The sequence below is a fragment of the Manis javanica genome, chromosome 8 (assembly GCF_040802235.1).
Source record: "Manis javanica isolate MJ-LG chromosome 8, MJ_LKY, whole genome shotgun sequence".
NCBI classification, from domain to species: domain Eukaryota; kingdom Metazoa; phylum Chordata; class Mammalia; order Pholidota; family Manidae; genus Manis; species Manis javanica.
Genome location: NC_133163.1, coordinates 44,749,294 through 44,769,972, shown reverse-complemented (window position 1 = coordinate 44,769,972; position 20,679 = coordinate 44,749,294). Strand labels below are relative to the sequence as shown.

General features: G+C 37.5%; 1 protein-coding gene across 9 annotated transcripts in view; it reads right to left on the bottom strand.

Moving 5' to 3' along the window:
* The window catches only part of WDHD1 (WD repeat and HMG-box DNA binding protein 1), an 80,663-nt gene that overhangs the window by 18,574 nt on the left and 41,410 nt on the right, over positions 1 to 20,679 (bottom strand). For 8 of the 9 annotated variants that reach the window (XM_073211219.1, XM_073211221.1, XM_073211217.1 and 5 more), the window contains 5 exons: positions 19,888 to 20,075; positions 16,115 to 16,299; positions 13,837 to 14,078; positions 2,722 to 2,859; positions 1,103 to 1,259 (listed from right to left, as the gene is read on the bottom strand). In XM_073211219.1, coding sequence (XP_073067320.1) covers positions 1,103 to 1,259; positions 2,722 to 2,859; positions 13,837 to 14,078; positions 16,115 to 16,299; positions 19,888 to 20,075 — 910 coding nt within the window. The remainder of the gene's footprint in view (positions 1 to 1,102; positions 1,260 to 2,721; positions 2,860 to 13,836; positions 14,079 to 16,114; positions 16,300 to 19,887; positions 20,076 to 20,679) is intronic. The other variant, XM_073211216.1, reaches the window with a different exon arrangement.

Here is a 20,679-nt window from a genome sequence, read left to right as displayed (position 1 = left end):
CCTACATTTCCAAACATCTCTGAAAGAAGGGATAAATCCTGATTGAAAATTAGTCCCCCTACTTCCAGTTTTACCCCTGCTGATCCACTTACCACATATATTTTGCTTTTTGTAGTATAAATCAGATAACATCACTCCCCTGGATAAAACCCTTGATGGCTTCCTGATATATTTCAAATAAAATCCATTCTTTTTCAAGGTCTATGTGTCTAACTTTCTGAGATCATCTTGAATTTATGCCTCCCACCACTCCTTGCTCCTTGTACTCTAGCCACTTTTATATCTTTTCAATTCCTCAAACACACTAAGTTCTTCTAATCTCAGTGCCTGTGTACATGCTGCTTACTCTGTGTGGATTGCCTTTGCCTCCAATCTTTCATAGCAGATCCCTTGGATTCCAGTTCTCATTTTAAACACTATCTTCACTAAAAGCCTTCTGTGATCACACTACCTAGAATGTGCCCTTCTGTTATTCTACATTATGGGCCTGCTCAGGTTAATTAGCAGCATTTATCCCAAGCACTAATTAGTACTTACTTGTTCTGTCCCCAGCCTACAACCTCAATGAAAGCAGAGACTTCTTTGTTCACCAAGTACCTACACAATGTCACTGACAGTCTTATATACCAAGAAGATATCAGGTGTCAAAAATGAGGAAAATCTTCACAATGATATTTAATAGAGACTACATGGACAGAATTCTACACTTGCAGTCGACCACTAAATTTCCACTAGCCCTCTGCACATTATAATGATTAAGCTAAAAATCTTGAAAAGCAGCTAAACTGTTTATCTAGTTTTAAATCACAGTTTAAAATAAAAGGCTATAATAAAAGATGAAATGCCATGTTTAACCAGAACTACTCCTGTCTGGTTGAAATGATGCAACAGTCACACTAAAAAACTTACTTTTGTTGTTGTTCACTAAATTCCAAGGTAAGTAATTGGTTGGACACTTCAAACTGAACATAAACAAATTCAGTGAATACGGAAAGCAAGTAAATGAACTAAGGTGGAAAAAAAAAACCTTAAAGAGCACAACACAAATATTTTCAAAGTACTTTTTAAAAAAGGTCAGCCTAAGCATTTTCTAATAGCCCACCTCAGTTGTTGGGGATTTTCATGGATACCAACCACCCAGTAGTGATCAGATTGTCCTTTGCAGTGCTCTCTTGTGTTACATATAGGAGTCCATGTATTACCAAGCCCTCTGTTAAGCATTCGAACAATGCCTTCTGAATCCACATAACAGGGGGTACCTATACATCAACAACAACAAAAAATCACTTGGAAACACAGTTACACATTTGTTGAATAAATCCTATTTCAAAAATATATACCAGTGATTCAGCTTTCAATTCAAAAGCAAAAAACAAAAAACAAAACAGAAAGGCAAATATTTCAAGATTATTTCCCACAAAATTTCAAATACCACACCTGGAAATAAAGAAAAGAAAACTGCATGTAGTATGACTAAAATTTACCAAAATGCAGAGAAAAAAACCTGACAGTTTCAGTGAAAACTATGCCACCTGCTGGAATATAACAATATTTTTAAAAGCCAAAAAAAAGTTGAACTTAATCTGAAGGCTCCCTGGTTGAGAGACTTGAAAAAATGACCAGAATCTGAGAATCCGATACATGGTGATAATGTGGAGAAATCTGTCCTTAGTACTTTTCGTCCTCCCTCTCTTTCTTGTCACTGTTGTGTTCCCCAAATAGGTAAGCAAGACTTACCCAGGAAACAAGCATCCCTGTTTCCCACCAACTCTGCTCCCATCTGAGAAAAATGCATGGCCAATTCCCCTATTATCCCTTTTTGAAAAAAAACAAAGCTATATGAATGGAAGTTATTAATGGTCACTTTATGGAAGCATAAATGACTAATGATATCTGAACAGAAAACATCCAGAAATTGATATTTTAAAGACAAACTGGGTTTCCAATGATACAATTGAAGTGCATGAGTCTCCAATAATAGAAACCTTTAAGCCAGGAGACAGGATTAACGGGTACCTTAAAATAAGGTACTCTCAGTGTCATTCATTCAAATCATCTGTCACAAGCCACTGTTAAGTAAGTCTACAACAGCACTGTCCAACAGAGACACCATGTGAACAACAGACTTAATTTTTAACTACCTAATGCCACATGAGGAAAGGGGAGAAAAAAAGTTAATTTTACTAATATATTTTATTAAATCCAATGTATCCAAAATATCATTTTAATATATAATCAATGTAAAATAATTGAGACTTTTTTACATCCCTTTTCCATACTAAGCCTTCAAAATTCAGAAAATATTATATATTTACAGCACATCTCAATTCAGATTAGCCACACTTCAAGTGCTTAATAGCCACATGTGGCTAATTGTTACTGTAGTGGACAGTGAAGCAATAGGAAATTCTTGATTTTGGGGCAGAATCTGCTAGAAAAGCCACAACTTTGCCACTGATTTGCATCTTCTCCTGGCTATCTAACAAACTTTCAGAAAAATATATTCCCCTCCTTGCAAGTTTTCTAATAAGAATTCTCATGAAAACAAGATATTGTACATAAAAAATGGCTACCTTAACAATTCTAGTTTCCATTCTACCAACATATTAAAATAAGTTGAAACATAAAATATAGACAATTCATCTTTAAAGAAATTAGGACTAAACCAATGAAACAATTTCTTCTTGAAAAATGTCTTTAATATAAATGAATTCATCTTACCTTCAGCTGAAAATCCAACCCACACAAGGTAGGACTTCCTTGTAAGAGGAAGAGGATCGCCATGCAAAATTTGTTTTTTCTTTTTCCCCAGCTCTAGCAGTTGAACTCCAAGACACTGATCCCCATCAAACCCTGTACCTAAGGAGAAAATGTATATAATTAAATCATTTATCACAGTTCTTTAGCTATAATTAATACAGTCTGAATTATTTTCTAAGTTAAATTGATTTGTGATAAATATAATCACAAAATCAACTAATTTATCACAAAATCAATTCAAATCATGGAAAGTAACTTAGAATATTACTTAGAAGATTAAAGTTTTGAGAAAATTATTTTTAAAAATTTAGAAATTAACTTAAAAACTTCTTAGATTAAGAATGTAGAGAGGCGGAGCCAGGATGGCGGTGTGAGTAGAGCAGTGGAAATCTCCTCCCAAAAACACATAGAGCTATGAATATATAACAAAGAAAAATCTTCCTAAAATAGAGGCCACAGGACACAGGACAACATCCAGACCACATCCACACCTGCAAGGAACCAGCGCCTTGCGAAGGGGGTAAGATACAAGCCCCGGCCCGGAGGGACCCGAGCGCCCCTCCCCCCGGCTCCCGGCGGGTGGAGAGAAACTGGAGCGGTTTTTTTTTTTTTTGGCGAGCGCTTTTTGGAAGCCTTAGAGGGATGGGCTCCCGTTGCTGGGGAGGCAGGGTGACGGGACCGGTGAGCAGGTGCCTGGGAACGGCGCCGGAGGACAAAGAATATCCCGCGTTTCTCCCTGCGGGACCGGCGGGCGGGTGCCTGAGACCGGTGCCTGAGGACGGAGGAGGTCGCGTGTTTTTCCCCCTTTTTTTTTTTTTTCTCTTTTTGGCGAGCGCTTTTTGGAAGCCTTGAAGGGACGGGGACCCCAGTGCTAGGGAGGCAGGGTGGCGGGACTGGTGAGCGGGTGCCTGGGACCGGCGCCTGAGGACAAAGAATATCCCACGTTTTTCCCTGCGGGACCGGTGGGCGGGTGCCTGAGACCGGCACTTGAGGACAGAGGAAATCGCGCGTTTTTCCCCTTTTTTTTTTCTCTTTTCTGCGAGTGCTTTTTGGAAGCCTAAAAGGGACAGGGACCCCGGTGCTAGGGAGGCAGGGCGGCGGGACTGGTGAGCGGGTGCCTGGGACCGGCACCTGAGGACAAAGAATATCCCGCATTTTTCCCTGTGGGACCGGTGGGTGGGTGCCTGAGACCAGCACCTGAGGACGGAAGAAATTGCGCGTTTTTCCCCTTTTTATTCTCTCTTTTTGCCGAGTGCTTTTTGGAAGCCTTGAAGGGACAGGGACCCCGGTGCTAGGGAGGCAGGGCGGCGGGACTGGTGAGCGGGTGCGTGGGACCAGTGCCTGAGGACAAAGAATATCGAGCGTTCCTTCCCTGTGGGACCGGTGGGTGGGTGCTTTTTGGAAGCCTTGAAAGGACAGGGACCCTGGTGCTAGGGAGACAGGGCAGCAGGACCAGTGAGCGGGTGCCTGGGACCGGCACCTGAGGACAAAAAAAAAAAAAAAATCGCTTGTTTTTTCATTTTTTTTTTTTTTTTTCTTTCCTTCTGTTCCCTCTCTCATTGTTGCTGTTGTTGTTTTGGTTTGGAGAGTGCTTTTCGGAAGTCTTAAAGGGGCAGGACAGGTCACTTAGACCAGAGGCAGGGAATCTGGGGATCTCTGGGCACTCTAACCCCCTGGGCAGCAGGGAGCACAGAGGCCCCTTACGGAGATAAATAGCCTCCTGGCCGCTCCCCCTCCAACGGGGCTCCACCATTTTGGAGGAACAGCCCCAGCCAGGCCAAGCCCACAGCAACAGCGGAGATAAACCCCAAAGCAACTGGGCAGGAAGCAGAAGCCCTGTCTGCGCACAGCTGCCCAGCACAAGCAACTAGAGGTCGCTATTCTCCCAGGAAAAGGCTACAAACCAACAAGAAGGGAAGCTCTTCCAGCGGTCACTTGTACCAGCTCTGCAAACCATCTCTATCACCATGAAAAGGCAAAACTACAGGCAGACAAAGATCACAGAGACAACACCTGAGAAGGAGACAGACCTAACTAGTCCTCCTGAAAAAGAATTCAAAATAAAAATCATGAACATGCTGACAGAGATGCAGAAAAAAATGCAAGAGCAATGGGATGAGATGCAGAGAAAAATGCAAGAGCAGTGGGATAAGATGCAGAGAAAAATGCAAGAGCAGTGGGATGAAGTCCGGAAGGAGATCACAGATGTCAGGAAAGAGATCACAGAAGTGAAACAATCCCTGGAAGGATTTATAAGGAGAATGGATAAGATGCAAGAGGCCATTGAAGGAATAGAAGCCAGAGAACAGGAATGTATAGAAGCTGACATAGAGAGAGATAAAAGGATCTCCAGGAATGAAACAACACTAAGAGAAATATGTGACCAATACAAAAGGAAAAACATTCGTATTATAGGGATACCAGAAGAGGAAGAAAGAGGAAAAGGGATACAAAGTGTCTTTGAAGAAATAATTGCTGAAAACTTCCCCAAACTGGGGGAGGAAATAATCGAACAGACCATGGAATTACACAGAACCCCCAACAGAAAGGATCCAAGGAGGACAACACCAAGACACATAGTAATTAAAATGGCAAGGATCAAGGACAAGGAAAGAGTTTTAAAGGCAGCTAGAGAGAAAAAGGTCACCTATAAAGGAAAACCAATCAGGCTAACATCAGACTTCTCAACAGAAACCCTACAGGCCAGAAGAGAATGGCATGATATACTTAATGCAATGAAACAGAAGGGCCTTGAACCAAGGATACTGTATCCAGCACGACTATCATTTAAATATGATGGTGGGATTAAACAATTCCCAGACAAGCAAAAGCTGAGGGAATTTGCTTCCCACAAACCACCTCTACAGGGCATCCTACAGGGACTGCTCTAGATGGGAGCACCCCTAAAAAGAGCACAGAACAAAACACACAACATATGAAGAATGGAGGAGGAGGAATAAGAAGGGAGAGAAGAAAAGAATCTCCAGACAGTGTATATAACAGCTCAATAAGCGAGCTAAGTTAGGCAGTAAGATACTAAAGAAGCTAACCTTGAACCTTTGGTAACCACGAATCTAAAGCCTGCAATGGCAATAAGTACATATCTCTCAATAGTCACCCTAAATGTAAATGGACTTAATGCACCAATCAAAAGACATAGAGTAATAGAATGGATAAAAAAGCAAGACCCATCTATATGCTGCTTACAAGAAACTCACCTTAAACCCAAAGATAAGCATAGACTAAAAGTCAAGGGATGGAAAAACATATTTCAGGCAAACAACAGTGAGAAGAAAGCAGGGGTTGCAGTACTAATATCAGACAAAATAGACTTCAAAACAAAGAAAGTAACAAGAGATAAAGAAGGCCACTACATAATGATAAAGGGCTTAGTCCAACAAGAGGATATAACCATTCTAAATATATATGCACCCAATACAGGAACACCAGCATATGTGAAGCAAATACTAACAGAACTAAAGAGGGAAATAGACTGCAATGCATTCATTGTAGGAGACTTCAACACACCACTCACCCCAAAGGATAGATCCACCGGGCAGAAAATAAGTAAAGACACACAGGCACTGAACAACACACTAGAACAGATGGACCTAATAGACATCTATAGAACTCTACATCCAAAAGCAACAGGATATACATTCTTCTCAAGTGCACATGGAACATTCTCCAGAATAGACCACATACTAGCTCACAAAAAGAGCCTCAGTAAATTCCACAATATTGAAATTCTACCAACCAATTTTTCAGACCACAAAGGTATGAAAGTAGAAATAAATTCTACAAAGAAAACAAAAAGGCTCACAAACACATGGAGGCTTAACAACATGCTACTAAATAATCAATGGATCAATGAACAAATCAAAATAGAGGTCAAGGAATATATAGAAACAAATGACAACAACAACACTAAGCCCCAACTTCTGTGGGATGCAGCGAAAGCAGTCTTAAGAGGAAAGTAGATAGCAATCCAGGCACACTTGAAGAAGGAAGAACAATCCCAAATGAATAGTCTAACATCACAATTATTAAAACTGGAAAAAGCAGAACAAATGAGGCCTAAAGTCAGCAGAAGGAGGGACATAATAAAGATCAGAAAAGAAATAAACAAAATTGAGAAGAATAAAACAATAGCAAAAATCAACGAAACCAAGAGCTGGTTCTTTGAGAAAATAAACAAAATAGATAAGCCTCTAGCCCAACGTATTAAGAGAAAAAGAGAGTCAACACAAATCAACATAATCAGAAATGAGAATGGAAAAATCACGACAGACTCCACAGAAATACAAAGAATTATTAAAGACTACTATGAAAACCTATATGCCAACAAGCTGGAAAACCTAGAAGAAATGGACAACTTCCTAGAAAAATACAACCTCCCAAGACTGACCAAGGAAGAAACACAAAAGTTAAACAAACCAATTACAAGCAAAGAAATTGAAACAGTAATCAAAAAACTACCCATGAACAAAACCCCGGGGCCGGACGGATTTACCTCGGAATTTTATCAGACACACAGAGAAGACATAATACCCATTCTCCTTAAAGTGTTCCACAAAATAGAAGAAGAGGGAATACTCCCAAACTCATTCTATGAAGCCAACATCACCCTAATACCAAAACCAGGAAAAGACCCCACCAAAAAAGAAAATTACAGACCAATATCCCTGATGAATGTAGATGCAAAAATACTCAATAAAATATTAGCAAACAGAATTCAACAGTATTCAAAAGGATCATACACCATGACCAAGTGGGGTTCATCCCAGGGATGCAAGGATGGTACAACATTCGAAAATCCATCAACATCATCCACCACATCAACAAAAAGAAAGACAAAAACCACATGATCATCTCCATAGATGCTGAAAAAGCATTTGACAAAATTCAACATCCATTCATGATAAAAACTCTCAGCAAAATGGGAATAGAGGGCAAGTACCTCAACACAATAAAGGCCATATATGATAAACCCACAGCCAGCATTACTGAACAGCGAGAAGCTGAAAGCATTTCCACTGAGATCGGGAACCAGACAGGGATGCCCACTCTCCCCACTGTTATTTAACATAGTACTGGAGGTCCTAGCCACGGCAATCAGACAAAACAAAGAAATACAAGGAATCCAGATTGGTAAAGAAGAAGTTAAACTGTCACTATTTGCAGATGATATGATACTGTACATAAAAAACCCTAAAGACTCCACTCCAAAACTACTAGAACTGATATCGGAATACAGCAAAGTTGCAGGATACAAAATTAACACACAGAAATCTGTAGCTTTCCTATACACTAACAACGAATCAATAGAAAGAGAAATCAGGAAAACAATTCCATTCACCATTGCATCAAAAAGAATAAAATACCTAGGAATAAACCTAACCAAGGAAGTGAAAGACTTATACTCTGAAAACTACAGGTCACTCTTAAGAGAAATTAAAGGGGACACTAATAAATGGAAACTCATCCCATGCTCATGGCTAGGAAGAATTAATATCGTCAAAATGGCCATCCTGCCGAAAGCAATATACAGATTTGATGCAATCCCTCTCAAATTAGCAGCAACATTCTTCAAGGAATTGGAACAAATAATTCAAAAATTCATATGGAAACACCAAAGACCCCGAATAGCCAAAGCAATCCTGAAAAAGAAGAATAAAGTAGGGGGGATCTCACTCCCCAACTTCAAGCTCTACTACAAAGCCATAGTAATCAAGACAATTTGGTACTGGCACAAGAACAGAGCCACAGACCAGTGGAACAGATTAGAGACCCCAGAAATTAACTCAAACATATATGGTCAATTAATATTTGATAAAGGAGCCATGGACATACAATGGCAAAATGACAGTCTCTTCAACAGATGGTGCTGGCAAAACTGGACAGCTACATGTAGGAGAATGAAACTGGACCATTGTCTAACCCCATATACAAAGGTAAACTCAAAATGGATCAAAGACCTGAACGTAAGGCATGAAACCATTAAACTCTTGGAAAAAAACATAGGCAAAAACCTCTTAGACATAAACATGAGTGATCTCTTCTTGAACATATCTCCCCGGGCAAGGAAAACAACAGCAAAAATGAGCAAGTGGGACTACATTAAGCTGAAAAGCTTCTGTACAGCGAAAGACACCATCAATAGAACAAAAAGGAACCCTACAGTATGGGAGAATATATTTGAAAATGACAGATCCGATAAAGGCTTGACGTCCAGAATATATAAAGAGCTCACACGCTTCAACAAACAAAAAACAAATAACCCAATTAAAAAATGGGCAGAGGAACTGAACAGACAGTTCTCCAAAAAAGAAATACAGATGGCCAAGAGACACATGAAAAGATGCTCCACATCACTAATTATCAGAGAAATGCAAATTAAAACTACAATGAGGTATCACCTCACACCAGTAAGGATAGCTGCCATCCAAAAGACAAACAACAACAAATGTTGGCGAGGCTGTGGAGAAAGGGGAACCCTCCTACACTGCTGGTGGGAATGTAAATTAGTTCAACCATTGTGGAAAGCAGTATGGAGGTGCATCAAAATGCTCAAAACAGACCTACCATTTGACCCAGGAATTCCACTCCTAGGAATTTAACCTAAGAACGCAGGAATCAAGTTTGAGAAAGACAGATGCACTCCTATGTTTATCGCAGCACTATTTACAATAGCCAAGAATTGGAAGCAACCTAAATGTCCATCGATAGATGAATGGATAAAGAAGATGTGGTACATATACACAATGGAATCCTACTCAGCCATAAGAAGTGGAAAAATCCAACCATTTGCAGCAACATGGATGGAGCTGGAGAGTATTATGCTCAGTGAAATAAGCCAAGCGGAGAAAGAGAAATACCAAATGATTTCACTCATCTGAGGAGTATAGGAACAAAGGAAAAACTGAAGGAACAAAACAGCAGCAGAATTACAGAACCCAAAAATGGACTAACAGGTACCAAAGGGAAAGGAACTGGGGAGGATGGGTGGGCAGGGAGGGATAAGGGGGGGGAAGAAGAAGGGGGTATTAAGATTAGCATGCATGGGGGGGAGGGAGCAAGGGGAGGGTGGGCTGCACAACACAGAGAGGACAAGTAGTGACTCTACAACATTTTGCTAAGCTGATGGACAGTAACCGTAATGTGGTTGTTAGGGGGGATCTGATATAGGGGAGAGCATAGTAAACATAGTATTCTTCATGTAAGTGTAGATTAAAAATTTAAAAAAAAAAAAAAAAAGAAAGAAAGAAAGAAGGAAAAGGGGGATTACTCCTTAACAGGATAAAACTATTGGTAAATCAAAGATCAACGCATGCTTTAAATATCCTTAATGTTGATCACTTAAAGGGTGTCAGATGATCAGCTATGGAGGTACTCTTTTCTGATAATATTCCTTTCTCTTAATTAAAAAAAAAAAAAAAAAAGCAGTTACTGTGTGCTGACCTCCAATGAGTTCTGCACAGTAGTATAGAGGGCATGTCAAAGTGTGGGCAAAGGGTCTGTTTGTTTCTATGCAGGAGATCAAGGCCTAGCTTGGATACCCAGAAAATGAACTAAGATACGATATGAGGAGGAGCTTCCGGCATCAGCACTCTCTGGAGGACTTGTGCCGGGGGATGATCATCAAAAAGCCTCCACAGGGATCCGGACGATGCTGCGGTTGTGGCTGCATCCAGCCCACCGTCTCCTGGACTTGCCATAAGAATGAGGAGGGAGATGTCTAGGCTGGCAGGTGCATACAGTGAGACAACGAATTTGACCGGATCTGTACTGTTGGAATTCAACCAGGAGTTGGGAGGGGTGCAAGTTGTAGCACTCCAAAATCTCATGACTATAGACTATCTATGGTTAAAAGAACATATGGGATGTGAACAGATCCCAGAAATGGGCTGCTTTAATTTGTCTGATGGTTCAAGTACAGTTGGACAATATCCATCATATCATAGATAAATTTTCACAAATGCCTAGGGTGCCTAAATGGTTTTCTTGGCTTCACTGGAGATGGATGGTAATTATAGATTTGCTTTGTTTATGTCACCGTATTCCTATTATGTTAATATATGTGTGCAAATTAGTTAGTAGTTTAAAACCTATACATACTTAAGGTACTATACAAGAAGATATGTCAAAGAAATAATCAATCCTCCCAAGTTTCCTTCATATGCTACATCTATAGCTTTTCTTCTTCCTTCCTAATTACAACCCTTAAATAGAATTCGTGCCTCATATCGAATTTACCGAGTATCATAATTCCTCCAGGTGGTAAAGATACGTCGAGACAAGTGCTGGGCATAGAAACCACAGGGCATAAATCTGCAAAGAAGTAAAAAGCTAACCTTTGCAAACAATATGGCTTCTCTCTCACTTACCAACTTTACATTTCCCTGTATGGCCCCGGAAGATGACTGGTTAGCCAGAGACGGGTAAGATTCCTCAAGGGAGGAACAACCTAAGACAGGCACAGTCGCAGGGGGTCCATCAGGTGAGAATTTAGGGATCAACAGAGGTGAGGCTCAGAACCTCACCTCCCCTGCTTTGAGAGAAATCTTCTGCATCCGTGGATGTCTTGATGCCCTTGTCTAGCCTGGATTAATACTTAGTCCATAGGCACACACCTGATCATCTGATCATCTACATTTGCCTTCTTACAGCACTAAACTATGTTTTCTACCTTTATCTTGCATCTACCTACCACTTCAGCATTTTATTAAAAATAAAAATAATAATAATAATAGGAGAAATGTGGGATCAACATATAAATCAAGTACAAAAATCAAATGAATATTCATATTTGACCTGATTGTTTATAGGTCATATTGCATGATCAAAACCGAAAGTTTCTGTGATGACTGCCCTTGTACTGTTCACCATGTAAGAATTTATTCACTATGTAAGAATTCGTTCACCATGTAAGAACTTGTTCGTTATGCTTCAGAAGATTGGAGACTGACGAGAATTAGGCTTGAGATGGATTAATGATTGTACATTGAGCGTTGACCCCCCTATACTGAATTTTATTGTTGTTAACAACCATTTGATCAATAAATATGAGAGATGCCCTCTCAAAAAAAAAAAAAAAAAAAAAAAGAATGTACTACTTTTTATGGTTAAAAACATGTCACCTAATTGAGGTACCATTTAAGTATTAGAAGTAGAAAACTATATTACAGGAACTATTTATGTAAAGTGGTTATAAGTATTAACTCTTTCACTCAATAAATATTTACAGAGAGCTTACTATGTGCCAGGTACTGGGAGCTAACATTGTAAATAAGATAAAGTCATTGTTCTCATGAAATTCATATTCACATAGAAGACAAATTAGTTTCAAAAAAAATGCTAAGTGTTTTCAAAGATTTAAAATAATAATGTAACACAGAGTATGGAGAGTGGTCACTTCTGATTGGATGGTCAGAGGTGGCCTCTTCAAGAAAGTGAAATTTAAGCTTGAGATATGGATTGCAAATTGGAGCCAGTCATGTAATGTCTGGAGGAGGCACACTGCAGTAATCAGAGAGAAGAGCTAATGAAAAGGTCTTAAAGCGGAAACAAGCTTCGTGTTGGAGCAGTTACTGTAGTGGACAGTGAAGAACACAAAAAAGTTGGTATGGCAAAAATAAGTAATGATAAAAAGTGGCAAGAGATGAAGTTGAAGAGCTGGCAACGGTCAGATCATGTAGGAACTCATCAACTAAGATAAGAAGTTTGATTTTTTTCCCTAAAGCAATGGAAAGTCATCAGAGAAATTTGGGCAGAAGAGGGATGTGATCTGACTTATGTTTGTAAAGATCACCCAGGTGGAAAATGGGTTGTGGAAGGCAAAACTGAAGCTTAAAAGCTAGTTAGAAGGCTGTTACAATAGTCCAAGAGATGATGCCTTCGTTGGACTGCAGTTTAGTGGGGAAGGTAAGAGACAGATTTGAAATGCATTACTCCATACAACTGACATGATTACATACCTTACTGATTACATGGAACTGATGTGAGGGGTAAGAGCAAGAGAAGAATCAAGGCTAACTTAACATTTCTAGTTGAGCAGCCAGATTGATAGTATGCCATTTACTGAGATGGGAAAACTAAGTAAGAAGAAACTTCGGAGGGAAAAAATGTTTTTAAGTTTTACTGTGAACAAGTTAAGTCTGAGAAGCATATCAAAATTCCACGTAATGTCAAGTGGGTAGGTGGGACACAAATCTGGAGACACAAGGAGTGGGTAGGGCTGGTGTTAATTAATTTAGAAGTCAGACACAGATGTATTTAAAACCATGGGACTTGATGAGATATTCCATTGTAGTTTATCAAACTGCATTTTTTGAGCTGTAAGTCATGAAATAAACAAGAGTTACAAACAGCACTTAAAAATAAAATCAAAGGGTAAATACTGTCTATGAGTCTTATACTCCAGGTATATTCGCGGATATGTACAGAAAAGCAATGTAGAATGTATTTCTTACTAGGATGGAGTCCTAGAGCACTGTGGCTAATACGTCGGCATAGGCAGAGCAGCCAGCAGAAGAGCTGAAGGAGCTTTCAGTGAGGAAAAAAATCAGAAGAGTGACATCACAGAAGCCAAGAGAAGAAAATATTCCAGTGGGATTATAAAAAAAGCAAGTATAAAAGAATCATCAGTAACCTTGATTAACCAGCCTTGGCATCATGGTGGGGACTGAAGACAGAATACTTGTGAGGAAAAGGAAGCAATGACTTTTTAAAAGTCATATTCAAAGTGTTTTGGTCCTTCACAATAGGAGCTACTTTGTCTTTTGAGGCATTTAATCTCTGACAATTCTTGTAAGATATAAACATGGAAGCAATTAACCAAACTCTACCTTGGAATTCTTTCTGTAATATAGTTTATCTATAAATAAAATATTTTCATTTTTATTGCTATTAGCAAATAAAATTCTGTACATTCAAAGTTACACTGATTCAAATGCTTAAATAAATGAAAAAAAGGAGGTATATAACCCAAAACAAAGTAAGAGAAAAGGACTCAGTAATTAATTTTCATTTCACTTCAGGTCACAGTAAAATTATAGAACAATAGAGGAAATCTACCTCTATGATAAACAATGAGAAGCTGTTCTCCATGTCCTGCCATTGACACGACAGGCCCAGGAAGACTGAAGATCTCTTTCTGAACACCTCCAATAGTGAACAATCGAAGGAGCAAGGCACCAGTGGCAGCAGCCGCCCATCCCTGACCAAGACACAGTGCTTCAATATCTTCATTCTCAGGCATGTCTACCATCCACTCTTTGCTTGAATCCCAAGAACTAAAGTGCAGGCAGTGAAGCCTGCTAAAGATTAAAACAAGATAAACAATCAAACCTTCATATTTAATATTTTTTATATATATAAAACTCATCATAATATGTAGTAACAAACCACATAATTTTTCTATTATACATAAATAGCACAAAAATGGCTTTAACAAAGTAATTATGAAATATCCTTAAAACTATTACCAGTCACGTTACTGGAAAATATTTAAAGATATAGGAAAATGCTCACAATGTAATGTAAAATAAAAAAAGGCTAAAATCTACAGAGTATGACCCTAAGTTGTACATACACATAAAAATCAGATTCAAACTTACAAAAAGGAAGAAAGCATCAAAATGTTAGGCAACAGTTGTCCTACTGAAAAATGAAAGTAATATAAGGGGGCAAAGAAGAAAACAAACAAAAATCACACACAATCCCACCAATTACACATAATTCCACACATAATTACCAACCACTGCTAATAATTTGATATATGCTTCCAATCTTCTTTCTTCACATACATACATGTCGTTACTATTAAACTTCAGCTTTGGAATGCAAATTCCATAGTATTTGGAATCAGAGGCATTACTGACAGAACAGTAATTTTAAACTCAATTTTAAAATGAAAAAACATTGTATATGGCTGTGAAATAATGTAACTAGGAAAACAAAGGGAAGGATATTTGAAATCAAAATTGCACATGGAAATAAATGTTCTAATTATGTAAGATATTCTAAATTGAAGATATTGAGTCAACAGTAATTTATTTTAGTAAATTGAATTAATTCAGTAATGAACTATTGAGTTGATTTTTCAATGTGCAAATTAGAAAATCAATTAAAATCTTAAAATGACCTAATATAGCATTTCTCAGACTTCAATACACACTCAGTCACCTGAGCATCTTACTAAGATGCAAATTCTGAGTAAGAGTGAAGTCTGAGACTCTGTTTTCAATAAATCCATAGATGAACCATGTTCCTAGTTTGTCAACCACACTTTGAACAGCAAGGAGCTAATTTATCCAATCAGGATTTTAATTTCAAATCACCTGGGAGTTAGCAAGATCCATAATCAAGCATATGAACACTACAGTCAGCTGAAAAGACATCGGGAGGGTAATAATATAAAGCTGAGTAAAATATTCTTTCTTCTTTTAAAAAATATATGGATTCTTGATCATGCAATTGTAGATTGATGATACCAAAATTAAAACACACATACACACACACATATATGGATTCTGCATCCGTTGTTTTTCCGTAGTATTAGTGTCCCTATGTCTATCTACTTACCAACCAAAATATCTAAGAAATCCAATATATATTAAGTAAAACACAATACTGATGAATAGTACTGATAACATTTTGGTATGCTTTTCCTTTTTTTTTTTTAAAGAAAGTTTCAAATCTAATCTGTAGTGACAAAAAAACTGGATCAGTAGTTATCTAAGGCTGGATGGAACTGGATTAGTTGCAAAGGAATATGAGGGAATTTTTTTGGGGTGATAAAAATTATGTTGATTATGCCAGTGGTTACCCAGATATATACACATTTGTCAAACTCATGAAACTCTCCACCTAAAATGGGTACATTTTACTGTATATAAATTGTACCCCTATAAAGTATATTTAAAAAAGGCATGAGGGTTAATACAAAAAGAAATCTAGAAGGATACATATCAAATTGGTAACAGTAGATATACATCTGAGAGTAGAATTCTGGAGGGAATTTCCATTTTCTAAAATTCTGTACTGCTCAAGTTTATTTATGATTAATAAATATTAGTCTTAAAATACAAATAAATCACAGTAACAACGCAAAAACTAGTCCCATTTCTTTTGCATTATAAATCATGTCCTGTCATTTTGGTATGTAGTTAGGTAATGTAATGAGGGGACAATGAGGCAAAAATAGATATATGTTCTGAAGTATTGCAGGTGTGCTGGTATTGGTATTAAACTCTTCTTTGTGAAATTCCATACTACAAAAGATAGAATTTTGAGTAACTTTCTGTACTGAATTTCAACGGTGACAAATTCTTCCTAATAATCTTGAATTTACCTTGCGAGGTCATCAGTGCTTTCACATGCCAACAAAATAGCTTCATGGGAAAGATCTGCTACTGAATAATTCAAAGTGTTTGGTAAGTGTATGGCATGGTGTATGGAGGTATCATGGAACTCCACATCTATGGCATTGTCTTGTTCATCACTATAGCAGCGAATAATTCCAGTAGAATTCCACACCTAAAACATGTAAAGGTAAATATAAGTCTGAGAAAAGTTGGAACCTCCTAGAATCAGAACACTAAATAATACAAATTAGGAAATATTACAGTTCAGTCTGTATCAAGATTTAAGTTACAGGAGCAGCCACAGCTCATCTACCTCTAAGTAGTTTCAGGTAACAGTAGTCACATTATAGCTACAGTTACTAAATATTCTTTTCTTCATGAGAAGACACATATTTATTAGCAAATGGAGTATTTCATTTAATATTTTTTTAATGACATTACTTTCATTAAAAAAATTATATAATTTTGAACAACTGAATCATTAAATTCCTCAAAAGAAACATCTAAAAATTTATTTACTTACAAACATGGATATAAATGACAACGTTTTTATGTTCTAAGTGATTTATATTATAGGAATATATACATTTTAGGGCAACATAAATTGATACTATTTGCAAAACTTATCTTCCACTCATGTACTATAGGCTCAGCCTAGGCCTTAATGTTCCCTTTTCTCTATTGCAAATATAACTATAAATAAAATAGTTGACAATAATAAAAAAATTAAGACCTATTACTTGATGATGATTACTGACAGCAATAAAAAATCCTATTAAAATAAAACATCATATATTTACATATAAATATATGCAGGCCTACACCTTTCAGAAAAGGACACCAGGCAAAGTCCTCAGAGGAAAACCTCAAATAACCAACAAATAAGAACATTAAACGTTTTTAGCTGTCAAACTTAAAAAGTCTATATATTCGTTCTCCATTTAGGAAATATATATTTAATGCCAACTGTTTCATATCTTGTTTTAAATGCTTCAGTAAACGAAATTTAAATTTTTCTATTCTTATGAAGCTGACATTCCAGTAGGGATGGAGGAAAGGTAGACAGCATTTTTTAATAGCACTTACCACCTTCTAATACAGGCATGCTTCATTTTACTGAGCTTTGCTTTTACTGTGCTTTGCATATATTGCATCTTTCACACATTGAAGGTTTGTGACAAACCTGCTTCAAGCAAATCTATCGGCACCATTTTTGCAACAGCATTTGCTCACTTCATGTCTCTGCACCACATTTTGGTAATTCTTGCAGTATTTCAAACTTTTTCCATTATTATTTTATTTCTTACTGTGATCTATGCTAAGTCATCTTTGATGTTACCATTGTAACTGACTGGGGTACCACAAACTGTGCCCATATGACAATCTTAATTGACAGTTGTTGTCTGTGTTCTGACCACTTCATTGACCAGCTGTTCCTGTCTCTCTCCCTCTCCTCAGACTTCCCTATTCCCTGATTACACTCAGCAAGGGAAAGCATGTCAAATGCCAAGTCAGGTCAAAGGCTATGTTTCTTCTACCAAACAATTAGCCAAGTTGTAAAGACAAAGGAAAAGTTCTTGAAAGGAAATTAAAAGTGCTACTCCAGTAAACACAAAAATGATAATACAGCAAAACAGCTTTACAGCTTTACTGCTAACATGGAGAAAGCTTTAGTAGTCTGTACAGATCAAATCAACCACAACATTCGCTTAAGCCAAAACCTAACCCAGAGCAAGGCCCTAACTCTCTTCAGTTCTATGAAGGCTGAGAGAGGTAAGGAAGCTGCAGAAGAAAAGTTGGAAGCCAGCAGAAGTTGGTCCATGAGGTTTAAGGAAATAAGTTGCCTCTGTAACATAAAAGTGCAAAGTGAAGGAGCAACTGCTGATGTAGAAGCTGTAGCAAGTTATCCTGAAGATCTAGCCAAGATAATTTATGAAAATTATCTTCATAACCTAAATCTAATGTAAACCAAACAGCCTTATATTGGAAGAAGATGCCATCTAGGACTTACACAGCTAGGGAGAAAAGTCAATGCCTGGTTGTCAGTCATACTGCAAAGGACAGGATGACTCTCTTGTTAGGAGCTAATGCAGCTGGTGACTTTAGGTTGAAGGCAATTCTCATTCTCAAAATCCTAGGGACCTTAAGAATTATGCTGAATCTACTCTGCCTGTGCTGTATAAATGGAACAAAGCCTGGCTGATGGCCAATCTATTTACAATATGGTTTATTGCATATTTTAAGTCCACTGTCAAGACCTACTGCTCAGAAAAGAAGATACTTTCAAAATATTACTGCTCACTGACAATGCACCTGGTCACCCAAGGGCTCTGATGGAGATGTGCAATGAGATTAATGTTGGTCTCATGCCTGCTAACAGAACATGGATCAAGGAGTCATTCTGACTTTCAAGTCATTACTTAAGAAATACATTTCATAAGGCTATCTGACATAGATAGTGATTCCTCTGATGGATAAGGGCAAAGTATACTGAAAACCTTCTGGAAAGGATTCACCATTCTAGATGCCATTAAGAATATTCACTGGAAGAGGCCAAAATATCAACATTATCAGGAGTTTAGAAGTTGATTTCAACCTTTATGGATGACTAAGGAGTTCAAGACTTCAGCAAAGGAAGCAACTAAGCAATTGCAGATGTGAAATAGCAAGAGAACTAGAATTAGAAATGGAGCTTGATGATGTGCTGAATTGCTGTTATCTGTGATAAAACTTGAACAAATGAGTTGCTTCTTACGGATAAGCAAAGAGAATGGTATCTTGACATAGACTCTAGTTCCAGTGAAGACGCTAAGAGTGTTGAAACAACAAGGATTTAGAATATTACATAAGCTTAGTTGCTAAATAAAGCAACAGCACAGTTGAGAGGACTGATTCCAATCTTGAAAGTTTACAGTGGGTAAAATGCTATCAAAGAGCATCACATGCTGTAGAGAAATCATTCGTGAAAGGAAAAGCCAACTAATGTGTCAAATTTCATTGTTGTCTTATTTTAAGAAACTGCCACAACCACCCCAACCTTGAGCAACTACAGCCTAATCAGTGAGCAGCCATGAACATCAAGGCAGAGCTCTCCACCAACAAAAAGATATGACTCACTGAAAGCTCAGATGATGGTTATCATTTTTTAGTAATAGTTTTTAATTAAGGTACATACATAGGTTTCTTTAGATGTAATGCTATTGCATACTTAATAAACTACAGTTAGTATAAACATAACTTTTATATGTAGTGGGAAACCAAAAAATTCGTTTGACTCACTTTATTGCAGTAGTCTGGAACTGAACCTGCAATATCTCCAAGGTATGCCTGTATACCATTCTAGGAGTTGCCTTCTAAAAAACTACCTAACTAGTGTTTTGAAAATAGCATAATTTCCTACATAAAAACTAATATGGGATATGAAGTTTGGAAGTATATAGCCAAGAGGTATTAGAAGATATATATCATCACATTTACTTATGTTCATCATATGTCATTTTGCAAAGCAGAATTTTATTTAACACAATTTCCAATAATAATCTTATTCTGTTGAAATAAGATTAAAACTTTCAGTTAAACATAAAATAAATCAACCACAAAATTATAATCAATCGAAATATACCAGGCTAATTAATCAAGGTTTTTAAAAGTATTTTTTATCAAACAAAATTAACTACAGTGAGATTTTTTTAAATGCTTAAAAGTGAGGTAAAGAGTAAGATAAAACTATTTGAAAGTTAAATGTAGATCTAAGACTTACCATGAATCTGTGAGTAAGATGCAGGGGTGTAGAACCTGACTGGAATGGCTTTTGCCGGGGAGTTGGCATAGGCCCATCATAAAAAGGCCTTTGGGATGTTCTAAGTGGTAGCTCGTGAACTGTGCCTGCTTGATCATCTTCCTCCACGTCTTCAAGAAAAGAAGCAACAGTTTTTAGCCCTGGAACACCTAGAAAACAAGGAATTATATGAGAATCATATATACCAATGACATGGAAAAAGCATTATGAAATCTAGTAACTTTTTCCATTCATACTTAATAATACTAATGTGCTATTTGCCTCTTTCATTGTGTTAACATATGCAGTGATGGCACAAAAGCAATGGAGGGTATAACTTTTGGTGCCTTTACATGAATTGAGGCAGTGGCACTAATCTGTATCAGTAGTCAATGCCTGGTTAACCACCATTCAGTTTTCAATGGAGTAAAAATGTTAATATTATTGAACTTTGACCTCTGCATATATATTTCTTTAAGTTCCCTGTGCTAAAATGGGAAATGTGCATAAAGAAGTGTGATGGTTGCCTTATAAAAAAAGCATTTGTTCAATTGAGTTGTAAGCAGAAATAGCTGATTTTTTTCATGGAACACCACTTTTACCTGAAATGCCAGATAAACTAAGGTTATGTAGATTTGGGTGTTTGGCAAACATTTTCTCAAAAATGAATGAGGCGAGCCAGTCATTTAAGAAAATAACTGACAGGTCTGTTATCAATGATAAAATGAGCTTTCAAGCAAATATCAGAATGGAAAACTTGTATCTGCTACCAAG